General features: G+C 46.4%; 1 protein-coding gene across 1 annotated transcript in view; it reads right to left on the reverse strand.

The window, feature by feature from the left end:
- Positions 1 to 19,524, reverse strand: part of LOC144696824 (synapsin-3-like) — a 279,320-nt gene that overhangs the window by 221,580 nt on the left and 38,216 nt on the right. The window contains exon 2 of the mRNA XM_078568572.1: positions 16,067 to 16,124. Within this exon, the coding sequence (XP_078424698.1) occupies positions 16,067 to 16,124 (58 nt within the window). The remainder of the gene's footprint in view (positions 1 to 16,066; positions 16,125 to 19,524) is intronic.

The following is a 19,524-nucleotide window of genomic DNA, read 5'->3' on the forward strand; positions in this document are numbered from 1 at the left end:
GCATCCACTTCCAGTGGCTCTAAAAGTAACGGCCACACTCAACTTCTACGCCAGTGCTCCTTCCATGCCTCCACTGACGAACTATACGGGATCTCTCAAGTGTCCACTCACAAATGCATTTATGAGGTCACAGATGCCTTTTTTTCCAAGGCCCATAATCACGTCAACTTTGACAGAGATCAAGCAAGCCAGGACATTGGTCTTTGCAGAGATTTCCGGATTCCCACAGGTACAGGGTGCCATCGACTGCACTCATGTGGCTATGAAAGCTCCTTGGCAACAGGCACCCCAACACATAAATAAGAAAGGCTTCCACTCACTCAATGTACAGCTGGTCTGCGACCACACGAAACTTATCATGCAGGTTTGCGCCAAGCACTCAGGAAGCGTCCACGACTCATACATCGAGTAGATTGCAGATCCTGGACATCTTTGAGGGATCACACAGGATCCCAGGCTGACTCCTTAGTGACAAGGGGTACCCGCAAAGAACATGGCTGATGACACCCATTTGGCGGCCATAGAATCCTGCACAGAGAAGGTACAGTGAGGCTAATGCTGCTAACCAACCATTGGTGGAACAGACCTTAGGCAACTTAAAGATGCAATTCCAATGCCTGGACAGATCTGGAGAGCACTGCAGTACAGTCCCCAGAGGGTCTCACGGATCATCGTGGTTTGCTGCGTGCTGCACAACTTTGTGCTACAAAGGGGGGAGGACTTGCCAGGCGCTGACATGGAGGAGCTGCACATCCCCTCTGATGAGGAGGACATGGAAGGGGATGAGAGCGTTGAGTTCGAGGAAGCCGAGGCTGCAAGGGGTGAAGCAATAACATGGGCCAGACGAGGCAGGCATGTGCGTGAGGTCCTCATAGCCACCAGATTCCACAAGGAGGATCACAGTGATCTGTGATAAGCAAGGTGGGGAGGGACCATGGTACTACACCAGATTGACAATACAGCTCATAAAAAGGAGACATACACAAGAGGAGATGTGAAATGGGTGCGATTCTATTTACATTTGTGAACATTATATACATGTTGTGAACAGCTGTGCCAGCGTTGTGCTACTAAATTTTTTTAACTTCCTAGCCCTACCACTACGTCTTGGTGCTTCCCCGACACCCACAGCGGAGGTGGAGGCAGCCTGCTGACTGCTGCACCCTGTCGTCTGCGATGACTTTGGCAGGCGTCCTCTGAAGAGCCGAGACCGGGAAGGCCGCGGCTTGCTTTGGGTATCCTGCTGTGGGGCAGGTGGACCCTCCGCTGTCTGTGGAGCTGGAGGTGGTGAGGTCACAGGAAGAGGGGATTGGGATTGGCTGGACGCTCCCGATGTCACCTGGGTGGATGGTTCCTGGGCGTTCAGCAGCTGGTCCTCCTCCCTATGGGTGCCTGAGAGCCACTGGCTGATTTCTTGAGGAGAAGGGGCAACTGGAGTGAGATCAAGGGGCCCCGCACCCCTCAGCCCTCGCACTGATGGATGCCACCAATGGCAATAGTGATGGAGTGCAGCTCCTGCACCAGTGTAGGACCAGTGTCCTGGACCAAGGTCTCCATGGCAGCTGCTTTCTTGCTAGCATTGGCCTTGGTGCGTTGACATGCCGGCACTATCACCTCAGACTAAACGCGGATGGACTCCTCCATCGTCCGTTGCAACCTGAGGAATGCAGCTGTCATCCATTCCTGATGTTCCCGTGATTGTCACTGTAGCTCCACCAACTGATTTAGGATCGGGTCCGGAGGCTCTCATCTGACTCGGACTCAGCAGAATTCTGGCTGACGACCTCGGATGTCCCTGCCTTTGCCTGCTGTGGACCAGATTGTGTGCTGTGCTCACCAGGTTATGACCCTGAGCCTGCTCTAGAACTAGGTCATACCGAGGCGTGTGTCTCTGCGCTGATGGTCGATGTGGATGAACGTTGTGATGGGTCTTCTGTTGTGGTGTCCTCAGGATCCTCGTTTTAGGTGCCGTCAGGGTTCAAGCTAAGGGCCTAGCTGGTTGAGGCCGTCAGGCACTTGGCTGAGGTTCCTATGAAAGAAAGTAGAGATAATTAGTACATGGCAGGCGACTCTAAAACAGAACAAAGCATTCACAGTATGGTGCTCATCTGAGGGATGAGCTGGTCCAGGATCCTCACGCGAGTGTTTGCCACTGTCCTTACCATCACTGCAGGCATGGTCCATGTCCTCTCCGACCAGCTCAATAGCTTGGTTTTCAAATTGAGAGGGGACCCTGAGTTCTAGCACTCCACGCCTGGTCCAGGACCTCTCCCTGAGATTGTGTGTGATCTTGCCCTGCATAAAGACAGTTGGAGAGAGTGTGAGCAGGTACATGCCAGGGCAGATGATAAGGATGCCTGGCATGTGTGGGTGGTGAGGGGAGCCATGGATGGGATGAGGACGTGATCTCCAGAGGGGGTGAGCCCAGATGGAGATGTGAGAATGTGTGTGGGGGTGAGTGGTGATGTTCCTTGAGCTGGCAGTGTGAGAGATGCCAGTGAATATGTAATGGACTTGTGAGTTGAGAATGATGAGATGGTTGACTTACCCTGGTGCACAGATGAGACCATTAATCCTCTTTCTGTACTGGGTGCTTGACCTCTTCTGTGCAGTGTTGGCACTGACCACCGCTGCCACTTCCTCCCAAGCCAGATTGGTGAACTTGCTGGACCTCCTGCGGCCAGAGCGGGGGTAGAGAACATGGTGACGGGCTTTGGCTGTGTCCAAAAGCCTTTCCAATGACACTTCACTGGATCTGGAGGCTGCTGTCTTCTTGGTTTTTGGGTCCATGTCTTCAGTGAACAGTCCTGGGCTGCAGACATTGAGAACACTGTGCATGGCTGCACTTAAAATATGGCGCCAGATGTGCGGAGGCAGTGCTCTCATAGCAGGGCGGGTGAATTAGAGGTCGCCCGCCAGCGATCTGGCATGTTTCCCATGTGTGCATATTTAATGAGGTGGGAAGCAGAGGATACGGCACAAAAACCCGCCATTGTGGCCAGCGGGTAAAACACCGATTTTCACACCCGCCACCGCACTTAATGCACTGAGGGTAAGGTCCCACCCAGTGTTTCTGACTGAGACAATGATCTCTTCCATTCCCAAACACAATAGAAGTGCCTGGAACAGTTTTACACAACTAGTGTATGTGTAAAATTGTGCAATAGACTGGGATTGTACGGGAGCCAGGCAATGCAGTGCACTGAGGATAATGTGGGCGCTTCTTTCATTTACAAGAAGATTGCTTTTCTGGGAAACCAAAGTCATGTCAGGCCATGTAATTGAAGCCTACTTATTTCATATTTCTTTATTTGTTAATTAAGAGTTTTGCAGATCAAGTCTTGAGGATGAGGATGGTGGAGTAAGAGAAAGAAAGGAGAGAAAGAGAAAAAATGAAAAAGAAAGTGAAAAAAAAATGGGCAAAAGGAAAAAAGGTTCTTATCTGGTAATACTAATGTTCAATTAAACCTCATTATAGTCGATTACACTGATGATCTCTGCCATGCCCAATAAAGATATCATATTCCTAACTTTCAAATAGATACTACGTCAATGTGGACTTTATGAAATTAACTTTAAAAATATGGTCAAAATGCTGCCCAAGCTAGCTGATGAGGGTCATGTGACTTTTAATGATTTCTAGACAGACAAAGGATTAACTCATGTCTGAACATGCTTCTAGAAATTTCTTACACTCTACCTTGAATAGACATTCAAAATGCGAAACCACTTGTGAATTTATACTTCCTATTAACTGGATATTTACCCAAAACACAAGTCCACACTTCATGTCTCCAAGTCCGAAGCTTAATAAAGAGAGCTGTACAGAAACCAGTTCATCATAAGGAGGTGTGAATAAACCATCCATTTCCCCATTGTGTAGCAATGGCTTCAGATTTCCAAATCATTCTGGGTGGACATCATACTGTCAACAGATAATCAAACTGCCTTCAGATAACAAATCTTCTTGTATTCTGTTAATATTCTAGCTGTGTGCTTCATTCTCTAGAATCCATCTTTACTCCTGTGTCTTTGTCTAGGTGCTGTGTGAATAAATGTTAAATTTTCTTCTGCTTTAAACTTACCTAAAAGCCTGCTTTATGTCCATTACTGAAAGTCACAACACTAAAAGGTAAAACACTCCCTCTAAACACATCCTGAGAAGTGAGGTAAAAAGGGAAAGGTTATCTCACCATCTCTCTCTCTCTCTCTGTACATCACATGCACAAGAACCTCACACTTTCAAGGTGAAAGTATGGAATATTGCTCTTTGAATGTTTTTCCACTTTTTGCACCGTGTCATGATCAGAAACTCCTGTTACGGTACAGATTAGATACAGAACAAAGATTCTGAAATGTGCAAGAACCAGAAGCTCGGAACAGAATCCCTTCAATTCACTGTGAATTTTCTACTGCCAAGCGACGACACACTTCTCTAAACAGGACTGGCAATTTATGTTGCAGACTCATGCCTACATGGAACTGGGTCAAGACTACCCCAAGCTTATCTCACGTAGAACCCTAACAACCGGCAGACAGTAGAGATTCGATCTATCAGTCTGTTTTGGAAGAAATTTCAGATGAAAGGTGTGAGTGGGTAGAGACTTAACCTGTCTCAGTGTAGTCGACCATGTCATCTTTTCTATTAAAATTCCAGTTTTTGTCTTCCAGTGATCAAAGAGATTGAAGAAAAGGACTCAAAGTTCCGGTGAATTTTCTGATGAAGGTACTGTGTGAAGAGGCACTCCAGAGAAAAAATAGAATGCTCCCCATCACAATGCAGTAAATCTGAAACAGCAGCAACTTCAATTTCACACTGTTCACAATAAGTCATTGTATTCCACCAAGGGAAAATAAGTAATACACTGACTTTTATTTATATTTTCATGAAATTACATAAATAGGGCTTTAGTTAGCAACAGTTTCTAAACTCCAAAGGACTGAAGGATATGGGTTCAGTATGTCCCATTAGGGTGTCTAAGTGGAAGCACGCCTCCTGATAGTTTTTAAGGAAGCATACAGCAGCACAAGAGGACCATTGCTTCTCTCTCCCTTTCTGCTCTGCCCTTGAAATACAAAACCAAAAGTGGCCCCTAATAACAAAAGCATATAGGAACAGCACAGCACAAACTGATGACAGCACCCTGAGAAAATGGCACTAGAAACAGCAATAGAAATCCTCCAACCTACAAAACCTTTTTAATCAAAAGATACTCATTAAAGAACAAAATATCAAGTGATTTTTCTGGAAACCACAACAGCTGAGCTTGGGAAACCATTTGAATTGCGAGAGAAAGAAGCTCTTGGAGTTGAGACAGTCATAATCACAGAAAACTCTCATTAGGTTCTTTTATTTCCAAAAGGCTTCTCAACCTATTTACAATCAACTCTTGACCATACTTCAATCTTTCACAAAAGATCAATTCAGTATTTAGGAATTGCCTACCCATGGTTAATTTTTAATTCACAACTGGATACATTACTAGTAAATGAGTACCTTTTAATTTAAACTTGTAACCTTCCAAACTTTATAACCTTAACTTTCTACTTGGCACGGTACAGCTTTCTGGACTCAACATTGAGCTCAGCGACTTCAGATCATAACCTCTGCCTCCATCTTGTTCTATTTTACACCAGCAGGAATTTACGGTTCCACCGAAGTCAATGGGTTTGAACGGTTTGCTGCAACGGGGTAAATTTCAGCCCTGTGTGTTTTTACTTCTCTTTTTTTGTTTTGCTGGGTCAGTCTCTTTTCTTTCTTTTTCCCTCCATGCTGCATTCAGATGGTGCTTATGTAACCATTCATGCCTCATTTCGACACAACCTTTGTTTCTTGACTCATTCGCCTTGGCTGGATCATCATGAAATCTTTTGTTATTTCATCTCCCTGCCCTCCAGCCCATCACAGACCTTCTGCTTTGTTCTTCCTGCCCCATCCCCTGTTCCAGTGGCTTAAAAGCCCTTACATTCTATCTTTCTTCAGTTCTGATGAAAGGTCATCGAACTGAAATGTAAACCCTGGTTCTCTCCACAGATGCTGTCTGACCTGCTCAGTATTTACAGTATTTTTTGTTCTTATTTCAGATTTCCAGCATCTGCAATATTTTGCTTTTGTGTTAGTGTTTAATTCACTGCCATTCTCTTCCAGGAATGTCTACCTTGAAGTAGTTCTGCTCTTCTCACCGACGGGATTTCCATTTGGCTCTTCTACCTTGTTCACCTTCTTTGCTTTCTATTTTCCTTCTCTTGTTTGATAAGATATCAAAAAAAAAACCCACTTCCACAGCCCCATTTCCTTCATCAGCAACTGTCTCTGGCTTCAACTTATTCCTCATGAAATCCAACTTGTTATGATCATCTCCAAGACAGCCAGAGATCCTCAAGCCATTGTTCTTTCTGCATCATAAGATGCACTCTCAATGCCATGCACCACCACATGCACACTTGTGATCTCTCCCTTAAGCAACACCTGTCTCAAAGCTGTCCTGGTCCAGAGTTTCATTTCATCCTTCACCTCATTTGGCGCTTTAACAAAAAAACATTTAAATCTTCCTTTCAGGTGTGAAGGATCACAAACTTCACCAACTCGTGGGTAACATCACCCATCCAGATCCTTCCTCCACTCCCCCCTGACCGCCCTCCCCCACCCATCCCCCCAACTTCCTCGAGTCTCATTTCTTGCTCGGTATTTATGATACATCCTGACCATCCCCTCTTCTGAACGTTCTGTCCTTAGCAAAGGCCTCAGCTTCATCCCGTTACGTCCTCATCTCAATGTATTTCATGCTCGGCACGACTCTGAGCTCTTCTTCCATCGTCTCCGCCTCCATGCCCACTTCTTTGACCAGGAGTCCTCCTCTCGCTTAACAAAACCCTTCACCTGTTTCCAGTATTCTCCTTCCACCTGGACCCCTCCCTCTTACCCTCTTTAGATCTTATCATTGAGAACTGCCTGTATGACATTAACCAACTCAGTTTTTCTGCTCCTCTCACTCGCTCTAACTTGTCTCCCTCTGGACTTGCTGCGCTCCGTTCTCTGAGGTCCAACCTAACATCATCAATAAACCCACTGACAAGGGTGGCACTGTTGCCGTCCAGTGTACTGACGTCTACCTTGCAGAGGCTGAATGCCAACTCTCAGACACTTTCTCTTACCTCTCACTGGACCATGACCCCATTGTTGAACATCAAGTCACTGTGTCTAAGACTGTCACTGACCTCATATCCTCTGGAGATCTTCCCTCCATTGCCTCCAACCTCATAGTTCACCAACTCTGAACAGCTTGCTTCTACCTATTTTTCAAGATCCATAAGCAAGGTTGCCCCAGTTGACCTATTGTCTCAGCCTATTCCTGCCCCACTGAACCGTCTCTTCCTATCTATATCCATGACTCTTCTAATGCCCTATGTCCTTAAACAATTTTCTGTTTCCTGGCCCTAACTGCTTCCTCTTCACTACGGACGCCCAATCCCTCTACAACTCCATCCCCCACCAGCATGGTTTGAAAGCTCTCCACTTCTTCCTCGAATGGAGGCCCAACCAGTCCCCATCCAATACCACCCTCCTCCGCCTGGCTGAGCTTGTTCTCATTCTGAACAACTTTTCCTTCAACTCCACACACTTCTTCCAAATAAAATGTGTTATTATGGGTACCTGCATGGCTCCCATGCCTTTTTGTGGGATATGTGGAACATTCATTATTCCAGTCCTACTCAGGCTCCCTCCCTCATCTTTTTCTAGTACAAAGATGACTGTGCTGGTGCTGCCTCCTACTCTCACCATGAACTGAAAAATTTCATTGACTTTGTTGCCAATTTCCACCCTTCTTTCATCTTTACCTGGTCCACCTCTGGCTCTTCCCTCCCCTTAATTGACTCCTGTCTCCCCATTTCTGGAGATAGGCTATCAACTAATGTTCAGTGCAAACCTATGGACTCCCACGGCTACCTTGACTACACTTTCTCACACATAGCTTCCTGTCAGGACTCCATCCCATTTCTCCCAGTTTCTGCATCTCTATCACATCTGTTCCGCTGATCCAACCTTCCACACCAATGCTTCTGAAATGTCTTCTGTGGTGTAGTGCACTAGTACATCACTCAGATGCAGCACTGGGTCGCCCCTCTTCACATTGATTCAGCAAACTGTCAATCACAAAGGCCCACGCTAAATGAACTGGAGGTGTGCATTGCCATTTTCCAGCTGGACAGAAGGACAGGACAGTCACATCAATAGACATCTTTGGTGAACTTTGGTATAGTGAAAAGTGCACTGTCCCATTTCACTTACAATGTAATTGAATGGAGTAGCAATCAAGTTATAATGGAACACCTTTTGTTTCAAAATTGAAAGAGTTGTGTTCCCGGAGATAGAATGCATTTCCGGTTATAGTTTGAGTCCTTACGGAATTTCCAATGTACACTTCTCATAAAAGCACCGATGAGGGCTGACTTTAAGCTCCCCGCCCCCACCCCACCCCACTCCGGCGAGTTTGAAGATGGCAGGGCATGTAAAATCCAGTAGGTGGTCTTCTGATCACATACCTACCTGCCCCCAACCTGTCTGAAATTTTACAGGGGATGTGGGAGGCATGCTCAACTCACCCATCATGGGTACGTTAAGTCCCTTAAGTGGCCATTCCTTAAGTGGTCAATTAATGGCCACATACCAAAGGGTCTCATCCCACCCCTGCCAGTATTTTACCTACAGCGGAGGAAGGCCCACTCCATGCAGGAAGCCCGGCAGCTTTAGCTGTGCGGCTGGTGTCGGTGAACCGGGAAAGGGGGATAGGGGTGGCAGAGAAACCTCCTTTTCACCCCTCCCTCCTAGGTCTTCTCCTCCTTTAACCCACCCCCTGGCCTCTTGAGCGCAGCTCTGACCCCCCAGCCCCCTCACTGAAACTCCAAACCCGGACTTATCTGGGCTCCTCAGCAACTGCCTTCAGTTCTAGCCATGGCCACCATTCATGGTTGGCATAGGTGGGACTGCAGAGCTGCCAACCACTCAATTGGCTGGCAGCTCTCTAAGGCGGGACTTCCTCCCAAGATAGGAGCTGGAGTCTTGCCTTAAAGTAATTAACACAGCTTCCTGCGTTAAAATGCTGCAGGGCAGCCATCAAGATCACGGATGGGCTCCTCCTCGACCTTTTTAGCTGAGAGGGGAAGGGGTCTGAGTCCCAGTGCAGTTACTGGAAGCTAATCAGGTGAAGACTTGCAGTTCAGCCAGCATCAGGACTACAAAGGGCCTAAACTTAAAACACTTGTCTATTTACATTACCTAAAGACAACAACCCACAACTGAACTTCTGTCTGTGTTGGGATGCAGTTGGTGTTCATACTTTCCTTTCACTCCAGGTTTAAATCTACCCCCATCTGATGAAATGGGAATCCGCTCTGCCTGATAGCTCTTGAGGTATTGAAACCTTTTGAGGCAAACAACTAGTGTGGAAAGAATTATACAGTAACAGGGTAAACTAAGAAGCAAGGAAATTGGGTCTTGTTAAAGATTTGTTGAAAAGTGAGAATTTGTTTCCGACAAGGTACATGCACAGCTGAAGCCTGAAAAGAAACACAGTGACTGCTTTGTCAAGAAGTAATCCGCCTTGATCGGATTCTATTAACCACAGATAAAAATAGCTTTGTGCCATGACCCATTTAATACACCCAGCTACCCAGTTTAACTGAGCCAAGAGAAGGGGCTTCTCAAAGATCTCTACTTAAAGTTGGCAATTTGAATAAACTGTTTGTGATCGGTGACAGCAAGTTCACTGAGCAGGAAGTGTTAGATAACTACAGCATTTATATGTCCCGTTCAGCATTTAGGCCCCGGAATTTCAATTGAGACAAAGCTCCTGGTGGATTTCCAAATCAGGCACTGGAAAATGTTTTCCATCCAGCTATTCTCTAGAGGGAGGGGGACAAGAAAAGAACACAAGAGCACAAGAAATAGGAGCAGGAATAAACCATATGGCCCATCGAGTCTGCTCCACCATTCAATACAATCCCAGCTGATCTTGGAGTTCAACTCCACTTCCTTGTCCATTCCCCATATCCCTTGATTCCCTGAGACAAAAACCTGTCTATCTTCAACCTCCCCAAACTTCCTGCACATCAGGGATGAGGCGGGAGACCACCTTGGGAATTTCCCTCGGTAGACCTTAGTATAACTCACGGCAGCAGAGTCTACAAAAAGGCCTGAAACCATTAGTAGGGAAAGATTGTAAATCCTAGACAGGATCCTGAATCTCCATTGCCTCTAATGAAGAATCATATGGACTCGAAACGTTAACTCTGTCTTTCTCTCCACAGATGCTGTCAGACCTGCTGCGTTTTTCCAGCATTTTTTGTTTTTGCACTGGAATACTGTAGTAAGGAATCTTTCACCTTGATGACCACAAAAGCTCAACTACTGCAGTCTTACAACTTTCCTTTAATACGTGTAAACTGTTGGTCAGAGACATGCCAGGAGACACCATATTGGGCAGGATTCTTAGATCCTGCTGGGGGTGGGAATGGAAGTGGTTGAACACTGAAAATAGCAGTTCAAGCTGGCATTCTGGTTTCTCAGTGCCATTCCAGCTGCCAGCGTGCTTCATCAGGTTGGAGAAAGGCCAGTTCCGGAAACCCACCCAATTTTGCAATAAGGCCAATTAAAGTAGTTAAGGTCCTCACTTTTCACTCCACCAGCCTCCGCAAACCTGTCCTCACTTTTCACCTGACCAACCTCTGCTTTCAAAGGATCATCCTCCACCATTTCTGCCAACTACAGCATGATGAAACACCTGCCCCTTTACCTGCTGCCTCTGCACCATCCAAGTGCCCAAACACTCCTTTCAGGTGAGGCAGTGCTTCACTTACACCTCCTTCAATTTGGTCTACTGGTCGCTGCTCCCAATGCGGTCTCCTCTACATTGGGGAGACCAAACATAGACTGGGTGACCGCTTTGCGGAACACCTTCGGTCTGTCCATAAGCATGACCCAGACCTCCCTGTCGCTTGCTATTTCAACACGCTATCTTGTTCTCATGCCCACATGTCCATCCTTGGCCTGCTGCAATGTTCCAGTGAAGCTAAGGCAAACATGAGGAACAGCACCTCATCTTCCGACTAGACACTTTTCAGCCTTCCGGATTTAACAATGAGCTCAACAACTTCAGACCATGAACTCTCTCCTCTATCTTCACCCCTTCAATCCCTTTTTTAAAATTTATTTTTTATTTTTTATCTAATTATTTTTATTTTTATTCATTTATTCATCATTTTATCCCCTATTTTAATCCCCTTTTATATCCGTTTTCTATCCTTTTTCCCCAACCACTGCCCCCTCCCCCCAAAAGGGCCATCTGTTGCTTGTTCCATGCTGTTCCTTCACAGAGTGTTGACCCTTGTTCTGCTATTAACACCTTCTGCTTCCTTACCTTTAGCCACTTTCAGCACCTCCTTTAGCCCTTACCACTACCATTAACACTCGCTTTGCCTTTTTGCCCATGACATATTTGTCAACCTCTCCTTAGCCCCCATCTATTGCTGGCCTTCTATCAAGTTTCACCTGCTCCACCCTCTCTTAAACAGTATAAAATCCATCACCTTTCTGCTTCTCTTTAGCTCTGAAGAAGAGTCATACGGACTCGAAACGTTAACTCTGTTTCTCTCTCCTCAGATGCTGTCAGCCCTGCTGAGTTTTTCCAGCATTTTCTGTTTTTAATTTAAGGCAGTTAAGGACTTCATTGTGAGAATGAAGAGGACCAGTTTTGGATTTTGATGGGATATATTTGGCATATGTTGCATGTTGGATCAGGGACAGACCAGGTGCATGGAGGTGGCTGCCCCCCGAAATTAGGTGGGGTCATAAAAGGAAGCACAGCTGAGAGTGGCACTCAGCCATTGGCACACAGGTGCCATCGGGTATGCACAGGTTGCAGGAAGAGTGGTCAAATGCACTCAGGTAGGACAAGGGTTGGCACCTTCCTGGCATTGAGGGCATAAGAGGAGGGTTTAGATTTCCACACATTGGGTGGAATTTAATGCCCTCCGCCAAAGCAAGTTTAGTGGCAGGGGACATTTAATCAGTGGGAGGAGTGAGGTCTCTGCTCCCTTCCCGCTTCCACCCTGATTAATTCAGGGTGGGAAGGCTCATGGACAGCCTTCCCTCCAACTGAGGCCCCTAAGTGAGTAATTAATGGCCATTTAAGGGCCCCATCTCATTGTCGCTGGAGTTCACCCAATGGTGGGCGAGGGACTCGCTTGCGGGCTTCATTGAAAGGCACTCAGTACTTGATTGAGGGACCCAGTGTCCGGGAGGTGGGGGGTGGAATCCCACTGAGAACCACCCCCCTGCCAACCCCCTCCACCCCTCCTCACAATCCCCAGCCCGCCATCACTCACCTGTTACCTGGGTCCCTCAGCAATTCTGGGCCTCGAGGGGGTGCATTGCCGGCAGCAGCCACTGCTCCCCCAATGGCACTGCCAAGTGACAAAGAATTGTTGGCCTCTGATTGATCAGCGCCTCTAGGTGGACAGGTCTTCCGCACTCCACCCCAGGACTCTTGATCCCAGGAAAGGCCTGCTGCTGCCCAGTTAATCAGCTTTTTAGCACTTAATGCAGCAGGCCTTCCCAAAAGGAGGTGACGCAGGACATTCACCGGCTCTCCGGCCAGTGGGTGAGACCCCATCATTCCATTAAATGCTGTTCATTGTGAGGAGTCCAGCTGAGCCCAAAAAGGCAGCAGCTGGTGATTGGAGCCCAACTGTCAGCCTTTGGGTCCAGTAACAATGAGAAACAACATCCTCCTCAGGGGAGGCAGAGCCCAGGGCACAAAGAGGACAGAGGAAAGGAATCGCGGGGGGAAGGCAGCTGAGGCCGTACGCTCAGCAAAGGATCTAACATGAAGATTACCATGAAGCTACCTGTACGTGTCAGAGAACAAGTGCTGCAGGAGACTGCAATCTCAAGACAGATGGTTACAATGGTACAAGGCAGATGGTTTGTGCCCTCACTGGTGAAGACCATACAGTGCTGCCCTCAGTGCCCTACCAGTAATTGTCAAAGTCACTGTAGCTTGAACCTCTTTGCCCCTGGGTCCTTCCAAGGATCATCTGGGGATCTTGGTGACATCTCACAAATAACTGCACACCACAGCATCTCGCAGGTCACTGATGCCCTATTTATGCAGCTGGACAGTACATCCAACTCCAGACAGATGGGGTCTCGCAGGCACAAAGGGCAGTGATTTTACCTCTATCACTGGATTCCCCCAGGCACAGGGCATTATCAAATGCACCCATGTGGCCATCAAGGCACCAAATAACTGGCCAGTGAGATTCATCAACAGGTAGGGCCTCCACTCCCACAAAGTTCAACTGGTCTGCAACCACAACAAAAGCCTCCTGCACATGTACACTCTCACTCTTGGCAACTACCAGGACTCCTTCAGCCTCCTTGTGGCCACAGATGAGGTGAAGGCAACCTGCTCATTTGTCTCCACTTGCAGCTGAGATGTATGTGGCAACCGTGTTGTGGAGGTGCCACAGGGGCATCTCCAGAGACTGCTGCATCTGCATCATTGCAGAGGTAACTTCTGTCACTGGACACTGCAGTATAGATGGTCTCTCAGTCAGATGGGTCGAGGAAATCATTGACGCTGGTGTTACCCTGTGAGGGGTGGCACCCTTATCCGACTGCCTTAGCACTTGGCTGGTGCTAACGATGCCTGGAGGGAAGCTCCAGCTGGGATATAACTGGCATCCCCTCCAAACATCTCTCTGCCATCAGCACCACTGGCTGGTCAAGACTACATAGTGTGGCATGCATCTTGTGAACATCAGTGCAGTTCCTGTATTCACTCTGAGTGCTGCTGCATATGGCTCTCAGAGATTGGCCACCCTCAATGGAGCAGCTCACACGCTCAAAGCCCTGAGCCATCGTGGACTCCTCCATTCTCACCCCATGACCCCGCACCCACCTCAGGGAACTCCCACACAGGAACATATCAGTTATTGCTGATCTAAGTAAAACCCTTCTTTCTTGTGATTCCTGAGGCATTCACCTGTGCTCATCTAAACAGGGCCGTGTCTGTCCTCCATACTCTGAGGGGCATTGTTCACAGTTGCCTCAGCCTCTGCAACCTCCTGCTGGTTAGGAAGTGCTCATCATCCAGTGCTGCCCTTTCTATGCATGCACAAAGATCCACTGAGTGACTATAACTGAGCTGGTGGAGGGGATGCTTGCAAGATGTGAGTGTGGTGGTCTGATGCCTCTGCGGCCAGCACTTGTTCCAGTGCAGAAACAGTAATCTGTCCTTCCACCTGATAATTGAAGTTGTAGGAGACACAAGAGCACATTAGGAGAACCAGCCTTGCAGAGCAGGAGCCTCTGCAGTGCTGAGGTTTCCCAATGAAGCTGAGTCTCTAGCGTGCTGTTGGGAGGGGGGGAGTGCACTCCAACCACTCCATCTACAGATTGTAATATCTTTTCACCCTCTCCACTAGGAATATCCATCCTGCCTTCCCTGAGCTGCTCCTGAGGAAGCCATCCTGGCAATCTCCATAGCTGCTTCCTTCAGGGCAGTCAGTAAGCACAATGGGGCACATCTCCTCCATTCTACACCTTTTCACGGGGCATTGTGAGCCTTTTTCTCCTGCAAGGACAAAAGCGTGAGATACAAAGCATCGCTGGCCTCAATGGTCAACGCCATCGGCTCATTGCAGGGGGAAGCTGCGTGTATCAGTACTGGCAGGTACTCCGCAACATTGAGGCTCTGAGCCTTGTTGAAGGGTCAGTAAGTTTTCTGAACACACATTCCTTCCATGTTCAAGAGCAGTGTGCACCTGCAAGCTCTTCGGCTGATGTGTCTGCTGAGGTTGAAGGCTCAGAGGCCTGTCCTGTGGGTCTGGCAGTGTACTCACTGGCAAGAGTGAATAAGGTAATTGAATCTTTACCCGCACTGAACCCAGTTCCTCCTGACCAGATTCTGTCTGCTGATGACCTTCGCCACCTTGATCCAGCCCTGCTTGGTTTGGGATCGTGGCCTCCTCCTGCCACCCTCCAAAAAGAGGACCTCTTTTATCTCCCTCACTGCCACAAGGAGGACCTCCAGGTCGGCATCAGCAAAACGAGAGGCAGCCCTTCCCTGGTTTCCAGTCCTGTCCTAGTTTCCAGGCCTGGCCCGATAGCCAGCCCTCTGCCATTCATGTTCCAAGTCTGCTGCTGCAATTCAATGAGTTGAATGAGAGCCACAGTAATGGCATTTTAAATTGGGCCCACAGTCTTTCAGTCCCACCTCTGTTCCTAGCCCCACGGCCGCTAATTAGCTAACCAAACCTCCCTCCAGTTAATTAACAGTTTACCACTATGAAAACTAGGCCATTTGACTGTTCCCCCCTCCCAATCCCCCACCCCACCCTACCCCACCCCTGGGCAGCATCAGGACCCAGAAGTAAATGTCAGTGAACAATGCATCCCATACTACATACCTCACCCTAAGCAGCCCCTGACCAGCAGGTTTGAACCATGACGAATGGAAACAAAGACAGGCTGAGACACATCAGTAAGTGTATTGTCACCATCACCCTTTAGTGCAACTGAACTTCAGATGAATACATCTCTCTTTTAGAAAACCCATAACCCAGTATTTATCATTGCAGCTCACGCGTACAATGGAGGTGAAAATCTTGTAAAGAGATACCTTTTTTCACAACCTGCCTCGAGCTCAGTGGCCACAGGAGGTCAGTTTTAAAATGATTTGGCATATTTTAGTTCAGCAGAGACAAATTCCTCACAAACCTCTAAATTGAAAATTTAGTCAACATTATAAATGGTAGGAAAAAGGAATGATGACACCACGAGCTGTATCTTCTCCTTGGTCATTTCTTGGGTCATCCACATGGGACTGCCAGTGCCATCCTGATGTAGTTCACTGTACAGCTTATAATTCGTAATAGGTTTAATACTTTTATCAATGCAATGAGCTTTGAACCAATTACACTTTCTGCAGCAAGGACACTTTTGAGATGTGGGCGAAACGCAAAAGTTTTAGTTACATAGATAGGTAAGTAGTAGCACACATGCCTGCTCTAAACGGATCTCATATTCATCCAGAACCTTCTTGCCTCGGAAGTATTTGGACCTGAAAAGAAAAATAAAAAGGAAATCACGCATAAAGATCATTACCTTACATGTGGCAAATCTCTGCAAATCTCCTGCAAATCGGATCTATCTTTACTTCATCTACATGTACCTTTCTGAAAAGTACTGACCCATGCAGCAATGTGCCGAATTTCCACTTTTCCTCTGCTCAACTTTCATTGTGACCCTGTCCCCTAGACCATTCTTTTACAGCCAACAGTAGAAAATCCAATCTGTAAATCAACAGCCACTTGTATTTATGCAGTGTCTTTAATATCCCAAGGTGCTTCATAGGGGAATAATATAGTCAAAATGACTTTGAATGAACATAGTGAAGGATGCACAAGAGTCCAGGGTTGAAGGAAAATTGTTCTTGGAGGGCTGTAGGGCTAAATGAAATTATGGAAATGGGGCCAACACAAAAGTAAAAAATTCTATCTTGCTTGGCACCCTTCCACTATCTTAAACATTCAATCCCTCCACTACCGGTGCATAGTGGCAGCAGTGTGTACCATCTACAAGGTGCAGTGCAGCAACTCACCAAGGCTCCTTCCATAGCACCTTCCAAATCTGCAACCTCTACCACCTAGAAGGACAAACTAGGCCTGTATTCTCTAGGGTTTTTAAGAATGAGAGGTGATCTCATTGAAAATTACAAAATTCTCACAGGGCATGACAGGGTAGATGTAGATAGGATGCTTTCCATAGCTGCTAAGTCTAGCACCAGGGGACTCAGTCTCAGAATAATGGGTAAGCCATTTAAGACTGAGATGAGGAGGAATTTCTTCACTCAGAGGGTGGTGAATCTTTGGAATTCTCTACCCCAGAGGGCTGTGGAAGCTCAGTCATTGAGCATGTTCAAGACAGAAATTGATAGATTTGTGGATACTAATGACATCAAGGGATATGGGGATAGTGCGAAAAAGTGGCATTGAGGTAGACGATCAGCCACAATCTAATTGAATGGCAGAGCAGGCTGAACGGGCTGAATGGCTTGCTCCTGCTCCTATGTTCCTACAACAGCAGCAGATGCATGGGGACACCAACACCTGCAAGTTCCCCTCCAAGCCACACCATTTAGTGTGATTGTTTCATCATCGCTTGTTTTGTCTTTGTTTCTGAAAGAATTTTGAGTGATTTGTTGAGAGAAGATAATATAGCATCAGGGTGGTATTACAGGGAGCCATGATAGGTTCACTTTTAAAATTAATATTTTAATCCTATTAAGGCACCACTTGCTGGAATTCTAGGGAAACTTAACAGGTAAATTTTTAACATTGTAAGTTTCCTTAGGAATTATTTTGAAAAACACTGTGTCACCTACTAAGAAATTTTCCTATTTATTATAGCCTAACATAATAAATCATCTGAAGCACCTTGATTAGATTTCAGTGTGCTATTTCACATATACCATTAATTTATGAATAATGATCAGTTTCTCCTCAGCTTGTGACTAGGTGCTGGCATCCTGGGTTACCCTGTCTGAATCTTAGTCTGTGATCAGGGTTGGGACGGGTTCTGCGATGAGGCCAGTTGGCAGCATTAACTGAGGTGATTCAGTTCCCTGTGCACTGGAGACTGTTTACATTCCTTTAAAAGAAGCAGTAGCTCAGCCGCTACAGTCGAGTGCCCTTAAACAGAAGCCAGGCTGTCAGCTCCCGCATCCATGTGTTTGGGCTGCACTTGGATTGAGATTCTTTACAGGACTTCGCCAGTAATGGAGGCAAATGTGCCAAGAATGAAGGAAAAGAAATTGGAATTCTGGACATGTCCACTCTGAGCTTGTTTACCACAATGGCAGTAAAACAACAAAGAGAGTTACTCAGAATTGTAGGCATGCACAAGGGCTCTCTGTGACCAATGCTCAATGCTTTCTGAAAGGCTACCAGAATGGATGTGTAAAATCATGACTACACAAGAGTTGACGTTACCACGCTGCTGAGCCAGGTTGTGTTTTTATTATTTTTCGATTAATATTTGTGCTGATCAGGCTGGGGGTGTCAGTGATAGGGGATTTAAAGCTTTATAATACTTTATCCCAATATCAGCATCAGACCCTCCCAGGTATACACAGCAGGGTCTGTATCCACAATAAACCTTTCCCTGCCCTAACAGTGGACCTGCCTCAGAAGTGCCCCACCCCCCTCTCCCTGATATTTACTGCATATTTCTACCAAGAAATGGAAGCCCATAATCTGGCTTTATAATTCAGGGGCCAGATAATTCAGGAGTGCCATCTTTTGGATCAGACAGTGAACTGAGGTCACACAGTGAACATAAAGACCTGGTGACTGAATTTGAAGAACAGGAGTACTCTCTGTGCTCTGAGCAACATTTCTCCTTCAATTCTGATCAGCAAGAAGTGATTAACTCATGTCGTTGCTGCTTGTATGATGTTTCTTTCAGAAAATACCCACATACCAGTAGCTTCATTTCAAGGCAATTCATTAAACAGAAGCCTTTTGAGATATTTGAGTCACACAATATGGGTGTATCTAAATGCAAGTTTCTTTTTTAATGTTGTATAGTGTATCCTTACCTATCGGGAACTAGTTTGAGTTTACTCAAGACACAGGAAACTTGATTCCATCTAGTCAGCCAAGCTGGATTTTGACCAAGATGCCAAAGATGAAAGGTCAGTGTCTAACCCACTGTGTTACTCAGGCTCCTTTCTATTCACCCCACTGATGATCAATGTGACACTCACTTAATAGATTTTCCCCAATTGTTGTGGACATTGTGTTTCACAATTGCCAATTACTGGACTGCAACACAAAGCAGGTAAAAGGTCCTTACATAGCTAGTGCCAACAAATGGCTTATTCAATTAGGAATATTTTGGACGATCAAGAAGACTTTATACATTAATATACATCCACCTCAACATATATTTGAAATTTGAACTACAAAATATGATTTTAATTTCTTTCCATCACTTTTAAATGATTTGCTACTTTTTCCCAAAATTCAACCATTAAAACAATTAGATTCCTTGAGAAAAGAAATGTATTTCAGATAAGGCATTTAAAAAAATGATAGCTAAGTCTACTTGAGCTCATCCTGCCTTATCCAATCGTCATCTGCCCTCTCCTAAGTGTCCCCTACCCTGTTAAATGTTGCTGAAGCTTTCTCTGACCTGTCCCACTGAATCTCAGCTTTATATGCCCTGTCGAGCCCAACTTTTCTATGGTCTGCCACACCACGCTTTGTCTATCCTGTCCTACCCTATCTGAGCAACCTCTGCTAGCCGACATGAGCATTCCCTCCCTTATTCCAGCCTTCCTGAGAATCCCCGGTCTTTGCCAAGCTGCAAATAATTCATACTCCAATGCCAGTTAAATTGGGCAGTTTGCAGTTCTGATTGAACTTCTCTTTCAGAAAATAATTGTGGCATATACACAA

The sequence above is a fragment of the Cetorhinus maximus genome, chromosome 22 (assembly GCF_964194155.1).
Source record: "Cetorhinus maximus chromosome 22, sCetMax3.hap1.1, whole genome shotgun sequence".
NCBI lineage: Eukaryota > Metazoa > Chordata > Chondrichthyes > Lamniformes > Cetorhinidae > Cetorhinus > Cetorhinus maximus.